This window comes from Sapajus apella, unplaced genomic scaffold, assembly GCF_009761245.1.
Source record: "Sapajus apella isolate SASKATOON/1434 unplaced genomic scaffold, GSC_monkey_1.0 scaffold165, whole genome shotgun sequence".
Lineage (NCBI taxonomy): Eukaryota > Metazoa > Chordata > Mammalia > Primates > Cebidae > Sapajus > Sapajus apella.
In genome coordinates, this window is record NW_022437105.1 from 2089554 (window position 1) to 2112235 (window position 22682).

A 22682-nucleotide genomic window follows, 5' to 3' on the forward strand; every position below is an offset into this window, starting at 1 on the left:
TGGGCATGGTGGCGCGTGCCTGTAATCCCAGCTACTCAGGAGGCTGAGGCAGGAGAATTGCCTGAACCCAGGAGGCGGAGGTTGCGGTGAGCCGAGATCGCGCCATTGCACTCCAGCCTGGGTAACAAGAGCAAAACTCCGTCTCAAAAAAAAAAAAAAAGAAAAAAGAAAAAAAAGAAAATTACTCCCTTCTGGTTAAAAAAGACCGAAATTTTTCTTTTAGTGACTAAGCAAACCAGAAACTTGCCTTTTGGCTCGAGTTAGGAAAATCCAGCCTGGTAGTTACCACGCAGGGTGAAAAGCCAGTGGGCATAATTCAGGAGCCCTCGGGTTCCACGCTCCCGCCCTCTGAGCACAGAACGGACGGGAGGTGTGGGAGCCCGGGCATTTCTACAGCCCTCGTTCGTTCCTAAACTACCGAATCTCTTAAAGAGATCCGAGATCTCTTCACACACAGATACTTTAATTAAAATAACCACCTGCGCCCTTTTCCGAACTCCACAGGCGCTCAGTTGTCAAAGAGCTGATCCTGCACCTTGGCGCCACGGCCGCCCGGACGCTCGGGCCCAACTTGAGCTCCAAATTCCCGTGCAGACCCTCGCACCAGGACGGCGTCAGGACTGGGCTTCGGGTGACTAGACAGCGAGCAACGGCTCTGGACCAGAGCGCGCGTCCCCGCCGTTGGGAACGGTCACGGCGGAAACCTCAAATCGCCTCCTTTCAGAGAGATCTCAGCGGAGCCGCGAACGCTCGCGGAGCCCCCGGGCTCCAGCCCTGTAGCCTCAGCACACGCCGCAGAGCAGCAGCTCGGGTTCCTCCCCGACTCCGCGCAGGGAGCAGCCCGCTCGGTGAGGACCCGCCGCAGCCAGCTCACAGAAAAGCAAGCACAGGGCCTGACGCGACGCGCCCCACTCGCTAGCTGCTATGGTTACTAACCCGCGGTTCCTCACGCCCACGCCCCCTTCACTATCTCGCGACAGCTGGCGAGGCCTCGCTTCCCGCCGGCTTACTTCCGGGCCTAGCGTAACTTCCGCCTCCTCCGGCGAGGCTCGGGCCTCAGGTCCGGATGGTCGCGGAGCGGCGCCCTGTGGGGACGGTGGTGAGTCCGGTGGGTGCCGCGCTGCGGGGGAGGGGCTAGCCCCTCCTCTTCTCCCCGGGGCCTCAAACGGGTGGGAAGAGACAGTCTCAGCGGCAGACCAGGCGCCTGAACGCGCCGTGGCCTCACAGGCGCACGGCAGGGACGGGCTCCGGTGTTGAGCGCCTCCTGTGTCCCCACCAGCGCTGACCCACGCTCAGGCCCCAGAGCTGAGCCGCCAGCCATGGCCGCTCCCCGCGGGAGGGCCGTACCCTGGACGACGGCCCTGCTGCTGCTCCTGGCCTCGCAGATCCTATCCCCGGGGAGCTGCGCGGACGAGGAGGAGGTTCCCGAGGAGTGGGTGCTCCTGCACGTCGTCCAGGGCCAGATAGGCGCCGGGAACTACAGCTACCTGCGGCTGAACCACGAGGGCAAGATCGTCCTCAGGATGCGCAGCCTCAAGGGCGACGCGGACCTCTACGTCTCCGCCAGCAGCTTGCACCCCAGCTTCGACGACTACGAGCTGCAGTCGGCCACCTGCGGCCCGGATGCCGTGTCAATCCCCGCGCACTTCCGGCGCCCAGTGGGCATCGGCGTCTACGGTCACCCGTCTCACCTGGAGAGCGAGTTCGAGATGAAGGTGTACTATGACGGCACGGTCGAGCAGCACCCGTTCGACGAGGCCGCCTACCCCGCCGACGGCGCAGATGCCGGGCAGAAGCACGCTCGTGCGCCAGAAGATGCCTCGCAAGAGGAGGAATCTGTTCTCTGGACGATATTAATTAGCATTTTGAAACTAGTACTTGAAATTCTCTTTTGAGTTCTTAACCACGCCCTGGAGTATAAAACTCTCCATCTGTGAAGCTGATTGCAGTTTGCCGTGAACCTTGCTACTTGTACTTGGTTGAAGTTGTAGTTATCTTTTTTAGTCAAGGGATGGAAAAATAAAGCCATACGCATTTTGTTACCTCAGTTACCCCCAAAATAGGAAAAGCAGCAAGCACAGTATTTGTTTTCTTTTAAAGATCAAAATTCCTATATTAAAGGACCGTGTACCATAAAATGTTTAGACACTGTTTTCATTAGGTTGACTAAAAATGGTAACTGCAGTCACTTAGGTTTATATAAATCGAAATAGAGCAACCTTTCATGCTGTTATATGGATGAGATTAAAAGGTTGGTAACTTTATAATTTTACTCTGGAGATTGTAAGCGAAGTTCAAGGTGTTACAGTTACTAAAATCAAGTTGGAAATGATTTATGTACACTTCCCTGAGCCTGGACTAAAGCCCCCATGCCTGTACACGAAGTACGGATGGTACTTTTCTATACAAAAGGGATTTCCTGGCTGGCAGGTATTTACAAACTTTGTTCCTGTACCAGTCCAAGTAATGACAACTCTAAATCAAGCTGCACCAGATCTTATTAGGTTATTTGTCAATTTGGGGCTATGAATGAAAATTCTTTAGTTATTAAATAACTTTGTTAATGCTACCTATGGTAGGCCAGAAACAATGTAGATTAGGAAGTTTCATAAAAATAACTTTTTGGACTATGGAGAAAGTTAAGTAACTTAAGTTCCTAAATATTTCCACTGAATTTTTGGAGTGAGCCAATGTTACTATAAAATACTTCAGAAGATGAATTCTGTACCTGGAATCAGTTTCAAGCGTAAGAGTAGCTTTTAACAGAAATAAATCAAATGCAGATTTTAAGCTCATAGTTAATTTCCAAAAAAAAAATCTTTTATTAGCATAAAAATGAAAATGTTGTAAATAAATTGGCACCAAATACTCCACTTAGATGCATATACAATATTAGGGTCAAAAACTATTTTATCCCTCTTTGCTGTTTTTCCCCCTTCTGCCCACTTTCTTGGGTGTTGGGGGGGCCCGCTGACAACAGTCACAAATCCAGCGACCTAGGAAAAAAATTGTTGGTTAATACAGAATGAAAAGTAATTTTTATGGGACTGGTTTTTAAGCCTATTTTAACTCTTATTCCTTAGCTATCACTAATGAGATTCCTCTGTGGATTTTGTGGTGAGAAGGACACTGAGTTCCTTAATTTAAGGAGAAAAATGTAAACAATGTTATCAATGCTGTGCAAAATTCATTCCAAATCAAGGGGAATGGGAGAGATGCAATGCCATACAGTGATATGGACCTTTAAAAAATAATAAATCTGTCCTGAAATTTAAACATTCATACTTCAGAAGTTCAATACAAATGATACAAAACCCATTCCGGAATTTGGCTTTTTAAAGCCTTTTTCTCTCCTGTTTACTGGCAGCTGTGTGTCTCAGCATTCTTTCAAGTCCTGGTGTACCATGCTGACAGCACTTTAAAACTTCAAGTTTCTAAGAGCACAGTCATAAATTGTAGTACATACTTGATCTGAATTACTACAGAATCTTAAATACGTTGCTTGCTTAATGATTCCCAGGAAACTTCGTTGTAGGCATATATTTTATAGAGCATTATACAGTGTTAACACTATGCAAGTAAGTTCTAAAATTACACAATTATCTGTGTAATATTTTAGTCCAATTACTGTGATTTATTCAATTTTCTTTGTTGTAAAGTCACCTGGAACTGTAATGCTGCCGCGATTTAGATAAATCTATAATAGACTTTCTACAGAAATGTGTAAAGATGTAGCAGTCATTTTATTAAGTTTCTAAATAGATAACATAAAAATAAAGGCTTTGAAACAAGATGATGCTCTGTTACTTTAGTATTTCAGTAAAAGAACACCAGCTCATTCTATATGTAGAACTATACTTCCAAAACTTAGCCTGGGCATTCTGGCCTCTCATTTATCCTTTAGTTGGGTTGTCTTAAGGATGAAAAGCTGGTGGACATGACCTGTAAAATCACAGCTTTGGTCATGTTTGCACATAGAAGTCCACAAGCTCTTCATGTCATGATAGGCTTTATGCATCCTTAAGAAAGGAGTGCCAGGAGAGTCTCATCACCGAAAGATAACGTTTGTTCTTTTTTAAATTTTTACCTGATGGAATAGCACCAAGGCCCACACAAAAAGTATGATAACCTCTGTCACACACATCACAGAACATCATTTCTTCTTCATGGTGGGGTTGTCCGCATATAATGCATGTTTTACATTCCATACACTGCCATGGGTACGTCTTAATCATAGAAACAAGCTCCATTGTCATATCCAGGCAAGAAGGATGGCCTAAATCAAAACCAGTATTAGTAGTATCTCACATAAGAATTTTTAACTTAATATGGCATATAAAATACTAGTTTGCTTTAGGACTTCCAGGGAATGGCTATAATGTTAAATCACCAAAGAGAAATGAAAATACAATGTAGAAGAAAACACATGAACTGCATCTATGCTTCACAAGGTACCCTGCTTATTTGATGATTCTGGTTGAAATCTACCTGAAACTATAAATTCCGGTTTTTGAACCAACAAACATGGTGGTTAAGATTTTAAAAAGATATTTAAATACTTACCACTATTCTCACATTGGGAGCAGTGTATAAGTGATTCAGCCTTTCCTTTCTTGTTGGACTCCTTACCCTTCAGACAAATTCCACATATAGCATTTGGAATGACCTTTGGCTGGAAGGGTAGAAGAGGGCTATAAATTCATGCCAGAAGAGCTTACTAAGGGTTCAAAAGGAATTCTGTTACTTTATTGCCCTATTTTTACTTTTGGTAACTTGCTAATGAGGACCATTTTGAAAGACAAAGCTTGACAGGAGTCTGTCTGCCATGTAAGATTGCAGACTGAAGAAAGCATTCATTTCATTGTCAAATTTTGTAAACAGCATGATCTCTTATATTAAATGTAGCATTCTACACTCCCTACATGCACAGTAAGATCTGTTTAAGGAACAGAAGGATAGACTTAAATATAATGTAAAATGTCACTATTAATTGGACAAGAAAATCCAATTACCAATAAATTTAAGACTTAACTCTAAAGAGAAAACCATTTTAAATAGCTAGCTTATGTATTGTTTAAAAACTGATATTTTCCAGAGCTGTAAAACTGGATCTATAAAATCTAAGTTAAAAAATCAGTTTATCCTCATTGGTATCATGGTATATTTTTAAAAATCACTTTAAACATTTTTAATTGAAAGATGTCTCGTGCATACATTGCCATGTACATAAATGTTTGTGGAAAACTCAGTTGTGTGATTCTCTTTGTATGTCTAATAAAAGAATCTATACTTAAAAGGATTCACTATAAAATGTAAAATTATAAAAGGGAAAAGTAAGTTTTCAGACAAGCAAAAAAAAATTGCAGTCACTTAAAAAATACATAAACATTCTGAGTACTACTCATCTTTCAGATTAAAAACACGCATGGTCCAGTGAAGGTGTTTGGGTTTTCGACATATTTGGCAACACATGGAAATGACAAAGGAAAAAGGGTTCACTGCACTTAAAATTACCAGGGAAGGGAGGACATCCGAACGTCACAGCCTTGACTGTTACAAATGACGTTCACTCATGCTATAGGAGTAAGTAAATAACAATGGTAAAAAAGGAAGAGCAAACATGGGCCAAGAATAAAATGGGGGAAAGGGGCGGGCATACACATATATACACATACACACACATACACACACACACACACACACACACACACACACACACGCACACGCACGAACTGGGACAATAAATATTTTAAATAGAATTGTTTCATTGCTGTTTTATTCCCACTCTGCCAAATGCATCCCCTTTCCTAATTTACTGAACCAAAGAATCTAAACAAAACTCAAACTTTGTATATATTCCAGCTTTGAAATGTCTCACTGCCACCTTCATTACCTGTTAGGCCTAAACAATTTGTTCTTAATTCTTTTAAGTTTTGTACTTTTTAGATTATCTTTCTTTGCAAAAGATGACAGAGGCATTCAAAAAGAATTTTTGGCTTATTTATTTAAAAAAAAGTCAACCTTATACATAAATATAATAAAAACAAGAACTCTAAACAATCACAAATGTCTCTACAAAATAATAAATATCATGGAAGTTAAACATACATATAAAACTTTACTATTAAACTAATCTCCTGTATGTATATTTTTATACCCTGCTCCCCCCAACAAAAGGATAGTGTCACATGCTTAAACCATTTAAGTCTTGCAGTGTAGTTACCCTCTGTTGTTACTGCTACATTCTAAGCATAAGGTTCTCATTGTGTGTTCCTATACCTAAATAATAAACAGCTAGGAAGTGCACTTCTATAATCCAAATTCTGGTTCAGTTATGATAATATCTGTACCTGCCATAATATACAGCAGAATGGTATCTCTTCATCAAAACTAAGAAATCTTTTTTGGTTATGGTACCTAAACTAAATGTAAAAGATATACTTATTTAATACTCAGTTTAAGTTAGATACTGGCATATTTAAGTACTCTAATATCTTCCACTAAAGTCAGGGAAATAACCAAACAATATTAAATTCTAAAAACAGAACTCCTCATAGGAGATTCTTTACAAAACCAAACCCAAAAGGAATAAAACACAAGGGTAGTCATTCACATTCTAGAGCAATTCAAGTTCTACAATCATTAAAATACACATTAAACATCTATGATAAAAGGGACACCAAAAAATTCTAGGTTTATTTCTAAGTTTAAATCATAATGCTTTGTCAAATCACTTAGTTTTTCTTACCCAACAGTCTTCATCTGAGTGAAAAGAGGAAAAGATGAGAGAAGGGGAAGAGAGAAGGTTTGTAGCATTTTCTATGATGAATGCTGCAGCTCAATATACAAAGTATCTGCCCTCACTAAGAAGCTACAGTGCTGCCATCCAGGGCTTTACACAGAAGATAACAACCGTGGCTTAGAGAAGCCAGTTGCAATAAATTGCACAGTTGAAGAAGGGGTTAAGGGAACAATGTGTAGCACTCTCCCGAAGGCCAATGGAACACAGCCCTTTGTGTGTCTGGTTAAGACGATCAGTTCTACTTCAAATAACTGCAACATCATCAGAGTTTCACTACTGACAAGAAAATTAAAATACGCATCCTAACAGCTCTCAGCATCTCAAAAGGCTCACAGTACACTTACTTTTCTACTTGAAAAACAGCCAAAGATAAGACTTTCATGGTAGCAATAATATAGATTTTAATTATATACTTATAGGCCTGAATCCTAACAATTATGCTTTAAATTTCAGGTTAATGTAACCTAAACAATACTGTCCTACAAATTAAGGGCAAGCACTAGTGAATCTTATTAAGCAAAACATCAGATACATTATTGTTTTTCTTGAATCTCATATTTTACATATATAAAATATGACCTTTAGCTTGAAGTACCCTAATATTTAGGCACATCTGGCTTATTAATACTTTTTATAAAGAGGTTAACTTTTAATAAGCATGTTCACATTAATGTATGATGACTAGATACTGGTTGTTTCCATCTTTGAAATCAACCTGAAACATTTTTAGGTATTAAAAATGTGCACAGATTATGTAAAATATAAATTTTGCATATCCGACTTGAGTACTATTAAGTTCAGTTAATCTATATGATTTCTTGTATACTAAATCAATGACAGTGTTGAATAGTTCTTCATTTCCAGCCTGTATTAAAACAACTATTTCAATATTCTCTCTTTTCAACCCATGATCAATCAAGCTTATTGTTTGAAAGATCTACTTAGCACTCAAGAGTTAACAGGATGGTGTGCTTTTAGTGGCCACTTCCATTTAAAGCTCTTAGCAGACCAATAGAACACACTCATTCATGGAGGCTGTTTCTGAAATTTCATCTTTGGAGCTCACTTGCTTTCAGTTATTAAGCATTAACTTATATATTTAAAGAAAGTAGATAAGCTATATATGTAAAAACAAGTACAACAATCACATCGCTGCAGCCTATTGCAGACACCCTTGGAAGCCAACCCTTGGTGAATAAAGCTTAAAATTTGCTTGCCATAGGCTTAAAAAAAAAAAAAAAATTAAGTTAATTACATGAAAGAATTTTCTAATAAAATATGAAATACATTAATTTAATAGGTCACTTTTACTTGAAGAAAGGAGAATGAACAACATGTTAGAATGTGTTCTAGTTAGTTAGAGGGAAAGCTGACTTACTTCATTCAACCTGTTCTTGTGGATTACTTACCATAATCACAGTTCTGACATACAAGGTGTTTAACAATTTCATTTGGCAAAACTTTCTCATTGCCTTACTCTAAAATTTTCCTTCAATACACCTTCATAAGTGCAATAAAAAGCATGTTCTAAAACATTTCAGACCAAAAGAATCAAAAGGTAATATATTTTACTACCACCATCCCAAACATAAAACTGTACATCTAATTCTTTCTTTTACGATATTCTTAAATCCCTATATGCAAAATAAGCCTACTCACCTCTCACCTCACTTTTCGTCAAAAGAAAAGAGAGGGGCAGAAAGAGGGAGGAAAAGTTCAAAATAATAACAACAGCTGCTGACAACCTACTACTTTACTCTGAGGATAATCAGATCAACAAGTTAACAGGTATGTTTTAATTCTTGTCATGGAATCATACAGGCTCTTTACCAAGGTTACGCTAAAAATCACTACAATGTAAATAACAGGTTTTATTATTTTCTATCCCAGAGTTAGCTAAATTTAGCAGATGGATCAAATAACCCTTAGATTAAACCCAGATCTTTCTTAATGAAAGGCACTACAAAAATGCAACTTCATCTAACAGTATATCCACTCATACTTCATAGCTCAGCAGGTTTAGCTACACTAAATGCTGGGGCACTTAAAATGCCAAATAATTATGATCTTTACTCCAAGGAAATAAAAGTATAAACTTCTGCCTATGAAATAATGTTTTAAAAACCCATACTTATTTAAAAAAAAAAAAAAAGACTTATAAATTGTACATATACAGAAAACGGATGCTAAACCATAGCCAAAAGTGACAGAAAAGCCACCAAGGAAATAAAGCAAAAAAGAAAGCAGTGGACAGAGGGCACACCATAGAAGAACAGCTAGTGAAGTACAGCAGGCAGAAGCTCCACAATCGTGAAAGTCAAGTTAAAGTATTTCAGGGAGAGAGGCTGGTCAGTAAAGAGGCTGAGTCAGGGGCTTTTTTCTTCTACCTTGTACCCAGGAACTGACTTGGACAGTACAGAACGTTTGGGACCATCTTTTCTTGGAGTGGCAGCTTTGTCTTTTGATTTCTGTCTTCCCTGGAAAGAGTCCTCCTGGCTGTCAGGAGGGCTTTCCCCTTCAGATACATTGCCAGAGGAGCTGTCCTGGAGTTTAAAAGGCAAAAACAAAGATTCTTTGGAATTAAGACAAATTTGAGTCTGAATTTTGAAAACTATGGAAAATACTCAAAAAAAAAGTTTTAAGCCTTTATCAATTTAAAAATTAAAAAATCATTCTAAATAAGAGAAAGCTTTTTCCAGTGGAAACTAAAGTAAGCCATGTTAAAAATCATCCATCCTTCTAACTATAATATCATATAAAACTGATTTCACATATATCAGTGCCTTCATCATTTTGTTTTCTGATGTAAGTCACAAAAAATGGAATTATCTGCTTTAGCTATTATTACACCACACAGCTTCAACATTATTTTCCATGTCACAAGGAAGCATATTTGTTTCATACAAAAACACATTGTTAAAAATAAGTGTGGGTATTTTCATTGAGTACTAAAAATCATCAGAAGGTACTTCAGGAAAAATAAAGGGCTATAGTTAAAAAAAAAAAAAAAAAAAAAAGTCCTTCTAAGCACACATTTGTGTTTCCATAATGCTCAACTATGCAGAGCCAATCCCTCAACTACCTACAACAGGATCTGAAATATTTTACATATTCAAGGTTTAAGACCTCAATATCTGACCATTTAATCCTTCATTTTATAATTTAAAATTTTCTAATTAGAACTTTCATATGAATTATGAAAATTATAAATGAAAACATTAAAGTTATCTAGAACCTCCCTGATAAACATACACTGACTAAATACATGAATTTATCTACTTTATCTTTTTTCTGGGTGTCCTTTATATAAATAAAGATACCAAGACTCACACATACCCCCTACCTCACTGTGCCCTCTTTTTTTAAAACACAAAACTGGATTACAATGTGTGTGTATGCATGTGTGTATTTTGGTATTTTTTTAAAAGCATTATGGGCATTTTCTCACAACCATTAATATTCTTTGAACTGCATTTCTATACTATAAAAACAATATAATATTACCCACTGCGGGCATTAAAATTTATTTGTAATTTCCAGCATAAAAATTACTGTAAACACTCAAACAGAACTTTTTTTCTAATTAAATTTTTTCAGCATCTAAGTCCTAAGGATAAATTCTATTAGTGGATTTGCTAGGTCAAATTCTGTGGAACTTAAATTGGTAAGACTGTCCAAATGCTTTCCCATAATGTTGGATTAGTTTACACTTTTCCTAGTGGTATGAAAGGAAGTCAGCTTCATCACCCTTAGTATGCCATAGCTCCCTTTTTAGCAACATGACAAGAGGAAATTTGTATCACCACTTTGATACTTGAACAGCATCTTATTCTGCATAATATATATTATTAAAGATGTTTTAGAAGCTGTTGGTGACAAGGAAATATAATGTCCCTTCAATCTCACATTTAGGTTGGCTACAATGAAAAGTTTAAAATAGCCAGTTACTTAAAACACAGTACTAGAGAAATTCAAAGCCCTGTGGCATCACTGGGATCAAAACCCTAGATCATCATTGAAATTTTGTTCTCCTTTAGGTCCACAGAATACACCAGCTTCCCACTGTCTTGCAACTGCATTTGCTACCAAAAAAAAGGCATACAGCAAAACCCAACAAATTGCACAATATATTACTAACATAATATTTTCCCATAGGAAGCCTAAGATTGAGCAAAAGAAACATAAGTTAATGCACTCCCCTAAACTAAGAAAAAACTACATTTCTGTATCAAGAGATCAAAGTCTGTTTTGTTCAATATTTTAAGTTAAAGAGACAGAAAGCTGAATAAACAATTGTAAGCTAATTTTCCATATCCTTGCCTAACCTGCTCATGGTAACTACAAAGGAGTGATTTTAAGTATAAAGCTTACCAAAGGCCATGCACTGCTTGTTTTTATCAAAACACACTATAAATAACTTTTCTTGATGAATACTTTCTGGAAATTATATGTAACTGTCCTTTTTCAAAGAGAGAATGATGACACAAGTTCAATTTAACATTCTAGGAAAGCAATTAGCAAAAATTCAAAGAGAAAGGAAATGCTTCCTACTAGACAGAAATGTTCTCACCGAAGTGCCTTTATTTTTCTGCTTCTCATCACCTTGACCATCTTCACCATCATCTGAATCACCGTCACTGTCTAGAGCAGGGAGTTCAGGATCCAGAGGGGGCTCATACAGGGCTGTGTTTAATGGCAGATACCGCAACTCATCTGGTGAGTACCTGAAGTTCAGAGAGTTTATTTTCAGTTACTCTTTATTATTAAATATGAATAGACTCATCTTTGAGCTATGAAGATAGCCTTAAACTTCTCGAGTAACCCCAAAGACTTTTGAAAAATAGAGTATTAATTTTTCATTTTTGTCATCAAGTAGGGGTAATTAATAAGAAGCCTGAATGTCTTTTCATTAGACTTATAAAAATATGCATTTGATTTTAATTCTTACTAAGAGATAATGTGTCTCTCCTCTTTGCCCTCAACCCCAAAAAAGAAGAAAAGTAAATAAAATGTCAGTAGCCCCAAGTCTGGCTACCAGATCATATCCACTTCCACCACTGTCCCAGGTCTTTGCCACTTCTGAGCTGTCACTCCGCTTGTAAAACAAGCCTAATAATGGCATCTACTTCATACAATTGATATACAGTATATGCATTTCCAGCAAGCTTGTGAGTGACAATAGTGCTCTGGATCAGAAACAAACTCTGCGCAGTGAGGTGCTACAGAACCCCAGCAACTGTCTGTGACAAACCCAAACAGAATGGACAGACACCCTACTACATATATATCACACCAGTGCATGGTATATGATATTACTTAATATAGAAAGCAAAATTTTTAGTAACAAATTATTATAAACAAATTTGGGAAGCATGTATTCTAATGAATTTAATCATCTATTTTGTCTGAGGCTAGATTGGCAATCTCTTCCCAGACAGCAACACTTAGTGCCACCTCCATTCTTACCCACTGTAGCCCTTATTCAGGAAGTGACCATGGATCAGGACTTCCCCAACTAAGACAACACACCAAAAAGCAAAGGGGTTGGCATACTTGCATATGACTTTTAATAACTTCCTGACACCAAAATAAAATTTTTAAAAATTAAAGGCCAGGTGCAGTGGATCACACCTGTCATCTCAGCATTTTGGGAGACCTAGGTGGGCAGATCACCTGAGGTCAGGAGTTTGAGACCAGGCTGACCAACATGGTGAAAGCCCATCTCTACTAAAAATACAAAAAATTAGCCAGGCATGGTAATCCCAACTACTCAGGAGGCTGAAGCAGGAGAATCACTTGGAGGCAAAGGTTACAGTGAGCCGGTATTACGCCACTGCACTCCAGCCTAGGTAAACTCTATCTCAAAAAAAAAAGAAGCAAAACTTTTTAAATATTTCTGCTTATGACTCAAATTTGAATTTTTTAAAATTTCTGCTCAAGATTTGACTTTCAAATGGCAAGTTATAACACTGTACTTTAAATTCTATTCTCTAAAAATATAGTCTATTCCGAAGAACATATGGTTCCAGAGTAAGGTTTAAGGTTGAAATAAAAGCTGAGACTTTAAAACAAAATGAATCCATTAGCCCTGTTTTTTTCAGTAACATTCAGTTTCGGAATAGGAGGTAAGTAGTATTTAGGGTTCAGATTGACAGCAGCAGCCAGGCCAGGTCAGCAATGTGCCTGTCCCTGCCCCTCTCTTTTCTTGTCTGCAACAAGTCAGTGTTTCTCAAACTCTAACCTGCACATGAATCATGCAGACATCTGTTAAAATGCAGACTGAGTCATAGATCTAGGGTTGGGCCTGAGATTCTGCATTTCCAACTAGCTTCTGAGAAATAATAGTGCTCTGGACCACGGAACATACTCTGAGCACTGAGGTGCTACAGAACCCCCAGCATCTATCTATGACAAATTCAAAGAGAATGGGCAAAGACAGGGGCATCCAGACTTCATCAGCATATGTTCAAATTCTGACTATAGGTTGGTGTTTACCACAGAACCAGAGAAGATAAAGAACAGCAACACAAATCCTATGCGATACGGCGATATCTCTTATGGTGATATCTACAGACCTCAAAATTGTTAGGAGGCAAGTACACAAGGCTCTGAAACCCCTCACCAAGATCCGATACCAACTGTAACTAAAATTTAATACCTCTTATAATATTCCTGGAACTGTCCGGGGATGAGAGCCACTGGGTAAGAACTGACCTTTGTTCGCTCTGTTGGCAAAACTTTGTACTTCCCCTGAGGCACCTGGATAACCTATGTTAACATAAAGAGAAACACAAAATTGATTCCATGCTAAAACTCAGGCTGTAGGAAGAGAGTCCCCAGATGCTCTCCACTGCATGCCCATTTCCCCTCAAAAAAGCTAAAATTTTGGGAGCTATTACCTAAGAGCACAGTTGGTGCTTTCAGTTCTTTCTATATATTATCGTTTTAGAGGCCTACTTTCCATGAGAATAACTGCCGAGGAATGGCAGTGGATCTCTGGCTCACTACTTAACAGCAGAGTGATCTGGGTAGCTTATACAACCTCTCTAGCTCAGTTTCTTTATCTATTAAATGGAGGTAATCCTACTTTCAACCTCACATGATTACTTTGAGAATTAACATGCAAATCTATTTTAAAAACTCTTGGGACACATAGCAAGTATGACATGTCACTATTATTAGTTTCATTTAGTAGAATATCAACTATAAAGCAAAAGACATCTCACAAAAAACGTAAATTGATTATTAAGCACATCATTAAAAATAATATCTCAAGTTCTGAGGAGGAAAAGAACACATAGGTGCCAGCCTGGACAACAGTGGTAAACCCTGTCTCTACTAAAAATATGATAAATTAGCTGGGTGTGGAGGCAGGTGCCTGTAATCCCAGCTACTGGGGAGGCTAAAGCAGGAGAATCCCTTGAACCCAGGAGGCAAAGGTTGCAGTGAGCCAAGATCATGCCACTGCACTCCAGCCTGTGCTATAGAGCGAGACTCTGTCTCAAAAAAAAAAAAAAAAAAAAAGAACACATAGGTGGTCCAAAAAATAATGATCAAGGGGGTAATGGGCACTCTGCAATAACAAGTAAGAAACTAAGTTCGGAGACTACTAAATTTAAGTTATCCTACATGTGTCTGCAAGTCAAAATAAGCTCTTCTTTCTTCCATGCGTTCCCGGTTTAAGTTGCTGTTAAATTCAGCTGCTTTTTTGGCAGCTTTCTTAATATATTCAGGCACTTTACTAGCTTCAACTTTCTGAGTATTCTGTTGTTGCATTTGCTGGGAAAAGAAAAAAAAAAAAACAGTTGGAAGTCACATGTAACTTTATAAAATGTCATTTTCCCCAACCCAAATAAAAAATACTAGTCGCCTCAGTTACTTACAGAATACTCTTTATAATGGTCTGTAATTCGTTGACGTTCTTTTTCTTGTAGAATAACAGAATATTCAGCATGTTTGGCTGGATATTCTTTTATCATTAAATCAATCACCTCATCACTGCGCAATGCTGTTAAACCTATTTTAGACCAAAAAACAAAAAAATAAGCCCTTTTAAAAATAAGTGAACAAAAGCACTCTTCAAAATTTACTTCTTCAAACCGCTCCACATTTTAATGGTTTTTCCAATGGCCAAAGCAAAATATCTTGGTACATTTGAAAATAACTAAACTTAATATTCATAATATAAATCCAAGCAATTAAAAGATTATCTTGCAAAAGGCAAATATATCCATTTTTCAACCAAACAAGTTTATTTTTAAGATTCTATGTGCTTTAAACATATATCCCTTCAGTTAGAAACAATTGTTAAATAATGAAATACACTAACTACTAACAAGTACTACAAAATATTGGATAAGTTAAAAAAAAAAATTCAACGTTATTATACTTCCCAGTCTTCAAATTCCTTAAAACTTCACCGAAAACATCAGCACACACACACACACTCATCATGTAGACAATTCAAAACTCACAGTATCAGATTTCACCAACTGCTGAAATGCATTCCCATGAATTTATATTAAAAAGTAGCCATGCTGCATTAAAATGTTTGTGAAAGTAAAACTACAAATAAAACATGGACATAATTATACAGAACTGAAAATTGAGTAAAATTTGCCATTTTGCATTTTAGAGATGTGGTCTCACCATATTGCCCAGGATGGAGTGCAGTGGCTATTCAGAGATATGATCACAGCACACTACAGCCCCAAACTCCTGTGTTCCAGTGATCCTCCTCCCTCAGCCTCCCAAGTAGCTGGGACTACACGCACACACCACTACACTCAGCAAAGAACCAATACCTTTAAAAATAAAATTGTACAAGCTTTGCACAGAAAATACATTCTGAAAACTCTGTAAAAATTATTAGACAATTATACTGTTTCAGAATACAGGTGATCCTAACGTGCAGTGGGGTTACATCCAATAAACCCACCCTAAGTTGAATCTATTCTGAAAACAAAAAGCATTTAATACACCTAACCTACCCAACATCTTAGCTTACCCTACTCTATCTTAAACATGCTCAGAAAACTTACATTAGCCTACAGCTGGGCAAAATCATTTAACACAAAGCCTATTTTAATATCAAGTGTTGAGTATGTCATGCGATTTGTTAAATATTATACAGAAAGTCAAATGAATGGTTGTATGGACACTCAAAGTATGGTTTCTACTGAATATGCACTGCTTTCACACCATCATGAAGTTGAACCATCATGAGTCAGGAACTATATATGTGTTCAAGCTTCATTCTCCTTTGCATTTTAACAATAATCAAAAATGAAGTAAACAATGTAGCATTTAAATTTTTTATTAACTTTGTAAAATATTTTAGGAAAGAAGATACTTATGCAATATCATCTTGTAAATGTTCAGCTTGAAAAATTCACATTACAAGCTATTCTTACCTAGAGTGCACTGAGTTTCAGTAATGACATTTAGCTCTCTCAGGTAGAGTTTCTCCTTGTGAGACAAATCTCGTCGCTCTAAATCTCCAAAAAAAAAAAAAAAATCAAAAGACTATTAAAAACAGCAAAACATTACGCATTTGTAAAACTTTTAAAAGCTTAAAAAACTTGATTTTTAAAAGTATTCATATTACATTCTCCAAATATTAAAGGGACTACAGAAAAATACTATAAATTCAAGAAATAAAACTCAGTAAGATACAAAAGTTCGAATAAAATCGAAAATAGAATAATCCAAAGCAATAAGGTAATATAAATAACTAGACTAATGAGAAATAGCCTTTCTCAAATTCAGATATGGTTCATATAGCTAATTCTATTCCTTAGATCAAGGGACAATGGTAAAAATCCAAAACTTGTCTATAAAATGATTTTTTTCTAAAATTTTCCCCAGGAAATTCACCTTTCCCATTTTGCTTTTAAAATAGTTTATGAGACATAGAATATATCAATAATGAAGAGAGATGCTGAATAATAATAAATTTAAAACAGCCAGGCATGGTGGCTCACACCTGTAATCCTAGCAATTCAGGAGGCTGAGGCAGGAGGATAGCTTGAAGCCACGAGTTTGAGATCACACTGGGCAACATAGCAAGACTTCATCTCTAAAAAAATAAAAATTAACAAAATTTGCCAGGCGTGGCTGAGGCATGGGGACAGCTAGCCCAGGAGGGCAAGGCTGCAGTGAGCTATGATTGCACCATTGCACTCTAATCTGGGCGACAGAATGAGATCCTTAAGTCTTTTTTTTTTTTTTTTTTTTTTTAAAAAAAAAAAGAGAAAAGAAAAACAGCAAGCACAAGAATATAAAATATATTATAATCTATAGAAAAATTCAGAAGTTGACAGTGTATCATAAAGAATTACTATTAATTATAAATTAATCTATTATATAAACTAGTACCTGGATATTTCCTTTTAAAGGAGGTCACACCCAAATATTCACTGACTTGTTCTTGAAGCATATAGTATTCTCCTGTTTCATCAGGTGGCCATTTGTACTCTATCAAATTTTCTGCTGGATAGTAACTAAAGCTAAGTGCAGAAATACATATTATGTATTAAATTTGGCTTTCATTAACTTTTAATCACTTTTATTGAGGATATTTTGAAAACTATTTTAAGTATTTAAATTATTTGTCTGCTATGACTTGACTTCCTGTATATCAAAGAAAAGGAAGAGAAATAATTATCTGGTCTACCAAGTCAAAAAGGTACAATGAAGATAACATTTTTTTATATATTGGGAAGAACCAAGACTCTAAACTGCTAAGAACAAAGGCATTTTTAGTTTAAGAGACCTATGAGGGCAAAGCAAGGTGATGGTATCAGCTCTGAATTCTTTCTCTTGGGTTAAAAATGCATAGTCAGTATTTCATCTACCCAAGGAATAATCAACTACTTCTGTCTCTTGTCTACTGTTCAGTGAGTCATAAATAGCTAAGAAAACAGAACTCTTAAAAACCTATTTCTCAATGCATCATGCCATAAACCATAAGTATTTGTTCTCAGATACTCCACAAACCCAGAAGCAAAGGATAGACCTAGTTTAAAGGTGCCAGGGTATCACAGTCGATCTCTATCCTGAATAACAGAGTACAGATTTCAGGATCTGGGCCAATTCAACCTCTAAATTAGACACGGGAAAGTGACAATATGTTATGCATCTATCTGTTTAAAAAGCAGCCTTCCAAAAGAACAGTATTCTCAAAAATAGTGCTGGGAAACTGGGTATCCACATGCAAAAGTATAAAATTGGACCTTTTACCTCATATCACAACTCAAAATGGATCAACAACCTAAATATAAGAGCTAATTAGAAAACCCTTAGAAGAAAACATAGAAATCTTCACAAACTTGGATTTGGCAATGGATTCTTAGATATGACACCAAAAGCACAAGCAACAAAAGAAAAAACAGATGAAAAATTTGGGCTTCATCAAAATTAAAAATTTTATACAGGGACACTATCAAGAGAGTGAATAAACCCATAGAATAAAGAAAATATGTGTAAATTATATTTTTGATGAAGTATTAATATATAAAAGAACACTGAACAACAACAACAAAAAACCCAAATGAAAAATGGACAAAGAACTTGAATAGACATGTCTCCAAAGAAGATATACAATGGCCAAGAAGCAGACGAAAAGATGTTCAACACACTACGCATTATGGAAATGCAAATCAAAATCACAATAAAATATCCCTCCACACCTTTTACAATAGCTATTATTTTAAAAAATGAAAAACAAATTGGTGAGAAACATGAAGAAACTAGAAACTTTGTGAATTGCTGGGAGGAATGTAAATTGGTGCAACCCCTATGGAAAACAGTTTGGCAGTTTCTCAAAAAGTTAAACATAGGATTACCATGTAATCCAGCTGCTCCACTCCTACATACATATCCCCAAAAAAACTGAAAACACAAACTCTGACCAATGCTCACTGTAGCATTATTCACCTTAGCCAGAAGGTGGAAACCCAAATGCCCATCAACATCCAAATGGATAAACAAAATGCAGTATATACATAAAATGGAATATTATTCAGTCTTAAAAACAGAACAGGCCAGGCGCGGTGGCTCAAGCCTGTAATCCCAGCACTTTGGGAGGCCGAGGCGGGTGGATCACGAGGTCAAGAGATCGAGACCATCCTGGTGAGCATGGTGAAACCCCGTCTCTACTAAAAATACAAAAAATTAGCTGGGCATGGTGGTGTGTGCCTGTAATCCCAGCTACTCAGGAGGCTGAGGCAGGAGAATTGCCTGAACCCAGGAGGCGGAGGTTGCGGTGAGCCGAGATCGCGCCATTGCACTCCAGCCTGGGTAACAAGAGCGAAACTCCGTCTCAAAAAAAAAAAACAAAAACAACAAAAAAAAAAACCCAGAACAAAATTCTGACATATGCTACAAGGATGAACTTTGAAGATATTAAAAGTTCTAAGAGAAATAAGCCAGCCACAAAAGGACAAATATTTTATGGTTCCACTTATAAGAAGTAACTAAGTAGTCATATTTATTGAAATAGAAAGTAGAATGATGGTTGCAAGGGCCTGGGTAAAAGGCGAAAGTGAAGTTATTGCTTAATGGTTTTAAAGTATAGACAGAGTAGTGAAAACATTTTGGAAATGGATGGTGATAATGGCTGCGCAACACTGCAAATGTTAACTGATGCCAATGAATTGCACTCTTAAAAATTGTTAAAATGATTAATTTTACGTATTATGTTTTACTATCATAAAATTGTTTTTTAATTACACTCAGTAGCAAGACCAATTTTGGTGGCACATTATAAAACAGAAAATATTCTACAATTTTTAATAATTGTCTTTGCCAGAGCTGGGGGAAAGGGAAGAGGATGTTATCACAAAGAGAAACATCACAAAAAATATTAATAACCAGTAAAATGACAGTACCCGAGATCTTGACTTGAAGTTTCACAACTCCTAGAACTATCTCCTGAGCCCATTCGCCTCCTTTTGGATGGCTGGGTCCCATCATTTGAATTATCTTCATTATCGTCCTACACATTTAAAAGATTCAAAAATAACAGAGCAAGAATAAAAGAACAATAAGTCTCAATAACTGAAAGACTGTCTAAGAACAAGTCATACAAGTATTAACTTCATATTACAATTAAAAGGGACCAAGAGTTTGGCATGAGCAAGCCCTGGAATAAAATTTAAAACTGATCTTCAATCCAATCAAAATAAGAGCATTTTCAATTAACCTGTAAATGTAAATCTGCTTTTGCTTTCTCACCAACTGAGGTTAAAATGCTTTCTGCTCTTCATAAACATATAAAATTGCTGCATCACTCTAAGATTAAAGCAAACTCTCCTACCCAAGCTGGGGGGAAAAATGTATGGACCATTTACATTTCTCAATTCAATTTGGCGCCGGTTTATAGGACTATTTTGACTACTTTAGGCATTTATGTCCCTGTGAAAAGGGGACATACAAGACTGAAAACAGGTTACCAATTCTAACTATTCACTTTTCTTCTTATATTGCTATAATTTAGCAAAAGTACACCCTAATAAGGCTCATCAATCTATAATACAGCAACACACAAACCAAGAAGAGGGTTGATGAGGGAGGTGATCTTTTAAGAAGCTTACAGATTTTAACTGCAATCCATTATGTGGCAAGGATATCAAGGTTATAAATTCAACCATTTCACTCAGTAAAAGTATCAGATGTTAGGAAATTGATTTATTTACATATTAGCCAAGGCTTAAGGTCTAAAAAGGATACTTTTTAAAAATGTAATATTGCTTTTAACTCTAATCCAATTTTACTAAATACCATGGTCCTCTTGCTACATATTAAAATGAAAGCAATCCTGCAAAAGAATATAAACCAGCAATATGGTATAGTGGCAAGGCAAGCCAAACCTGGGCAACCTGGGTTCTCAATGGGCACTCACTAGCTGAGGTTATTTTCTGTGAGCATCTTCTAATCTGAAAATTTGAGACTATAATATTGCCTCTATTACATGGCTAATTCAATGATTAAATGAGCTACTATATTAAAAACACAACAAGAACTAGGAAATAATTATCTCTTAAATATTAACGGATGATTATGATAATAAAGTCTCAAATGCTTCTAGCTCCTAGAAATTTACTGGTTCTTTTCCAAATAGTAAAATACATATTCTTTTCCAGACCTTTTAAAATAAGCATTTCATGAAAGAGCTCTGCAGTCTAAATCTACTCTGAAAATTTGCATGTATCACAACCGCAACATTTCATATTCAGTACTTCCAACATAACTCATTTTAAACATTCCATTTTTTTAAATCTTTTTTGTGAACATTTTAAGGATTTTTATATCCTTAAACTTCAGCATATTTCCCTTTAGCTAAAAAACTGAGACACTCAAATATATACAAAAATAAAAAGAAAGTTAAAAATGTAGTGCTCAAAAAAGCTGAGACCACAATTTTATATATAAAGTGTTTTAAATTACTACTATAAATTCTAGGCAAAGGCATTATTATATAAAATGAGCATCTGGGCAGCGGGCCTTTTTCTAGAGGGAGGTAGTAACAGCAATATTGTTCCCAATACATGACGGAATAAGGTAAGAATTTCCTTGCCACCGCGATACTGATACAGAAGCCCGTGTTTTCAAAGACTCTCAGATGTACTAAATCAAAGATGTGCCTTCCAGAGTTACAGGTGGTTTCCACCTACAGATTAGACGAGTTTCTATGCATCACATCCTTCCTAAGGTTCAGGGGTCAAGCATGCACTCGGGGGAGCACTGGCTCAGTGACTCAGTGCCCTCCAGGTGCCGGGACAGGAGTCAAATGCTGGAAGTGCAAGAATGTGCATTCAGAGTGTTACAATCTAGTTACTTCCATTGGCGGGAGCCTTTCAGGAACCTTCAAAATGAGTCTTTCTCTGACGGCACGATGGACTTGCGCGACGGGAAGAGTTCGCAGGCAGGCGCAGCCCCGATAGGCTGCCCGAGGACAGCTTCCCCTGCCAACGCGCACATCGCACACCGTACACCGCACGAAGGCTAGCTGGCCAAGCACTCCAGTTCCCACCGCCTTCTAATTTCAGCTTTCCAATTTCAAGCTTTGAGGTTTTTAAAACATCATTCCTCCCTTCCAACCTTCTGTCACAAACTGCTAGCCTAACTTTAGAACCAAAACGTTTTGATGCGTGACAAGCTACTGCTCATCTCCATTTTCTCCACAAACACCAAGTTCTTTTCACCTCACAGCAGTATAAAGTTAAAAAAAAAAAAAAAAAAGACTTCCGCTGAAAACATCCGGACGCTTGTGTATTAACTTAATTACAGTGAGTTCACTAACTGTGTTGATTTTCCACTTCGTTCGCCAATGTTTTTTGCAGTAAGCTTTCAAACACTTCAGCAAACTATGCACGGAATGAAGGTTGAGCGAACGCGCGCGTCTGCAGGCCCATCCGAGGACACGTCTCCGCCCCGGGCGCGTTCTGTCCCGCAGCTGTCCCGGGAAGAGGCGTCTGGGGGACAACCTCGTCAAACAGGGCCGGCTGCCAACTTCAGGGAAGCCGCGCCGCGTTGCCCGCCCGCACTTGTTGCTCGCTAGGGGCCGTGGGCTCCTCTCCCGGCCCCGCCTCGCCGACCACCGCGGGTCTCAGGAGCAGCGCACAGCCTGTGGCCCACGCCCCCGAGACGCCGGTCGGCCGCCGGTGGGACTGCGCCGAGACCGCCGCGCCCCGGCCCCGGAGGGGGTCAGAGTTGGGGTCGGGTCGCGCCGGCCGCTTCCTCACCTTCGGGGACTGCGCTCCGGGGGTGGCCGGGTCACTTTCGCACGGCCGCGGGGACAGTGCCGCCCCGGGCCCGGCCGCCGCCGCCGCCATCAGCCCGAGCGTCCCGCGCCTCCGCCGCCGCCGTCGCCTCCGCC

General features: G+C 38.1%; 2 protein-coding genes across 3 annotated transcripts; one reads left to right on the forward strand and one right to left on the reverse strand.

Annotated features, from left to right (window-relative positions):
- Positions 1-1227: 1227 nt before the first annotated feature.
- CUNH6orf120 (chromosome unknown C6orf120 homolog) lies at positions 1228-3791 on the forward strand. The gene has a single exon (XM_032267082.1). It carries the CDS (start codon positions 1320-1322, stop codon positions 1893-1895), a length of 576 nt encoding a protein of 191 aa, XP_032122973.1. The 5' UTR covers positions 1228-1319; the 3' UTR covers positions 1896-3791.
- PHF10 (PHD finger protein 10) lies at positions 2793-22676 on the reverse strand. Of its 2 annotated transcripts, none has more exons than XM_032267081.1 (12): positions 22549-22676; positions 19693-19799; positions 17180-17310; positions 16216-16293; positions 14686-14819; positions 14432-14581; positions 13461-13570; positions 11373-11526; positions 9190-9345; positions 4564-4672; positions 4088-4276; positions 2793-2996 (listed from the first exon to the last, which is right to left on the reverse strand). In XM_032267081.1, exons 1-12 carry the CDS (start codon positions 22636-22638, stop codon positions 2911-2913), a joined length of 1494 nt encoding a protein of 497 aa, XP_032122972.1. In that variant the 5' UTR covers positions 22639-22676; the 3' UTR covers positions 2793-2910. The 2 variants fall into 2 exon arrangements, with proteins under 2 accessions (XP_032122972.1, XP_032122971.1); XM_032267080.1 differs by having other exon boundaries at positions 16216-16299.
- Positions 22677-22682: the final 6 nt, after the last annotated feature.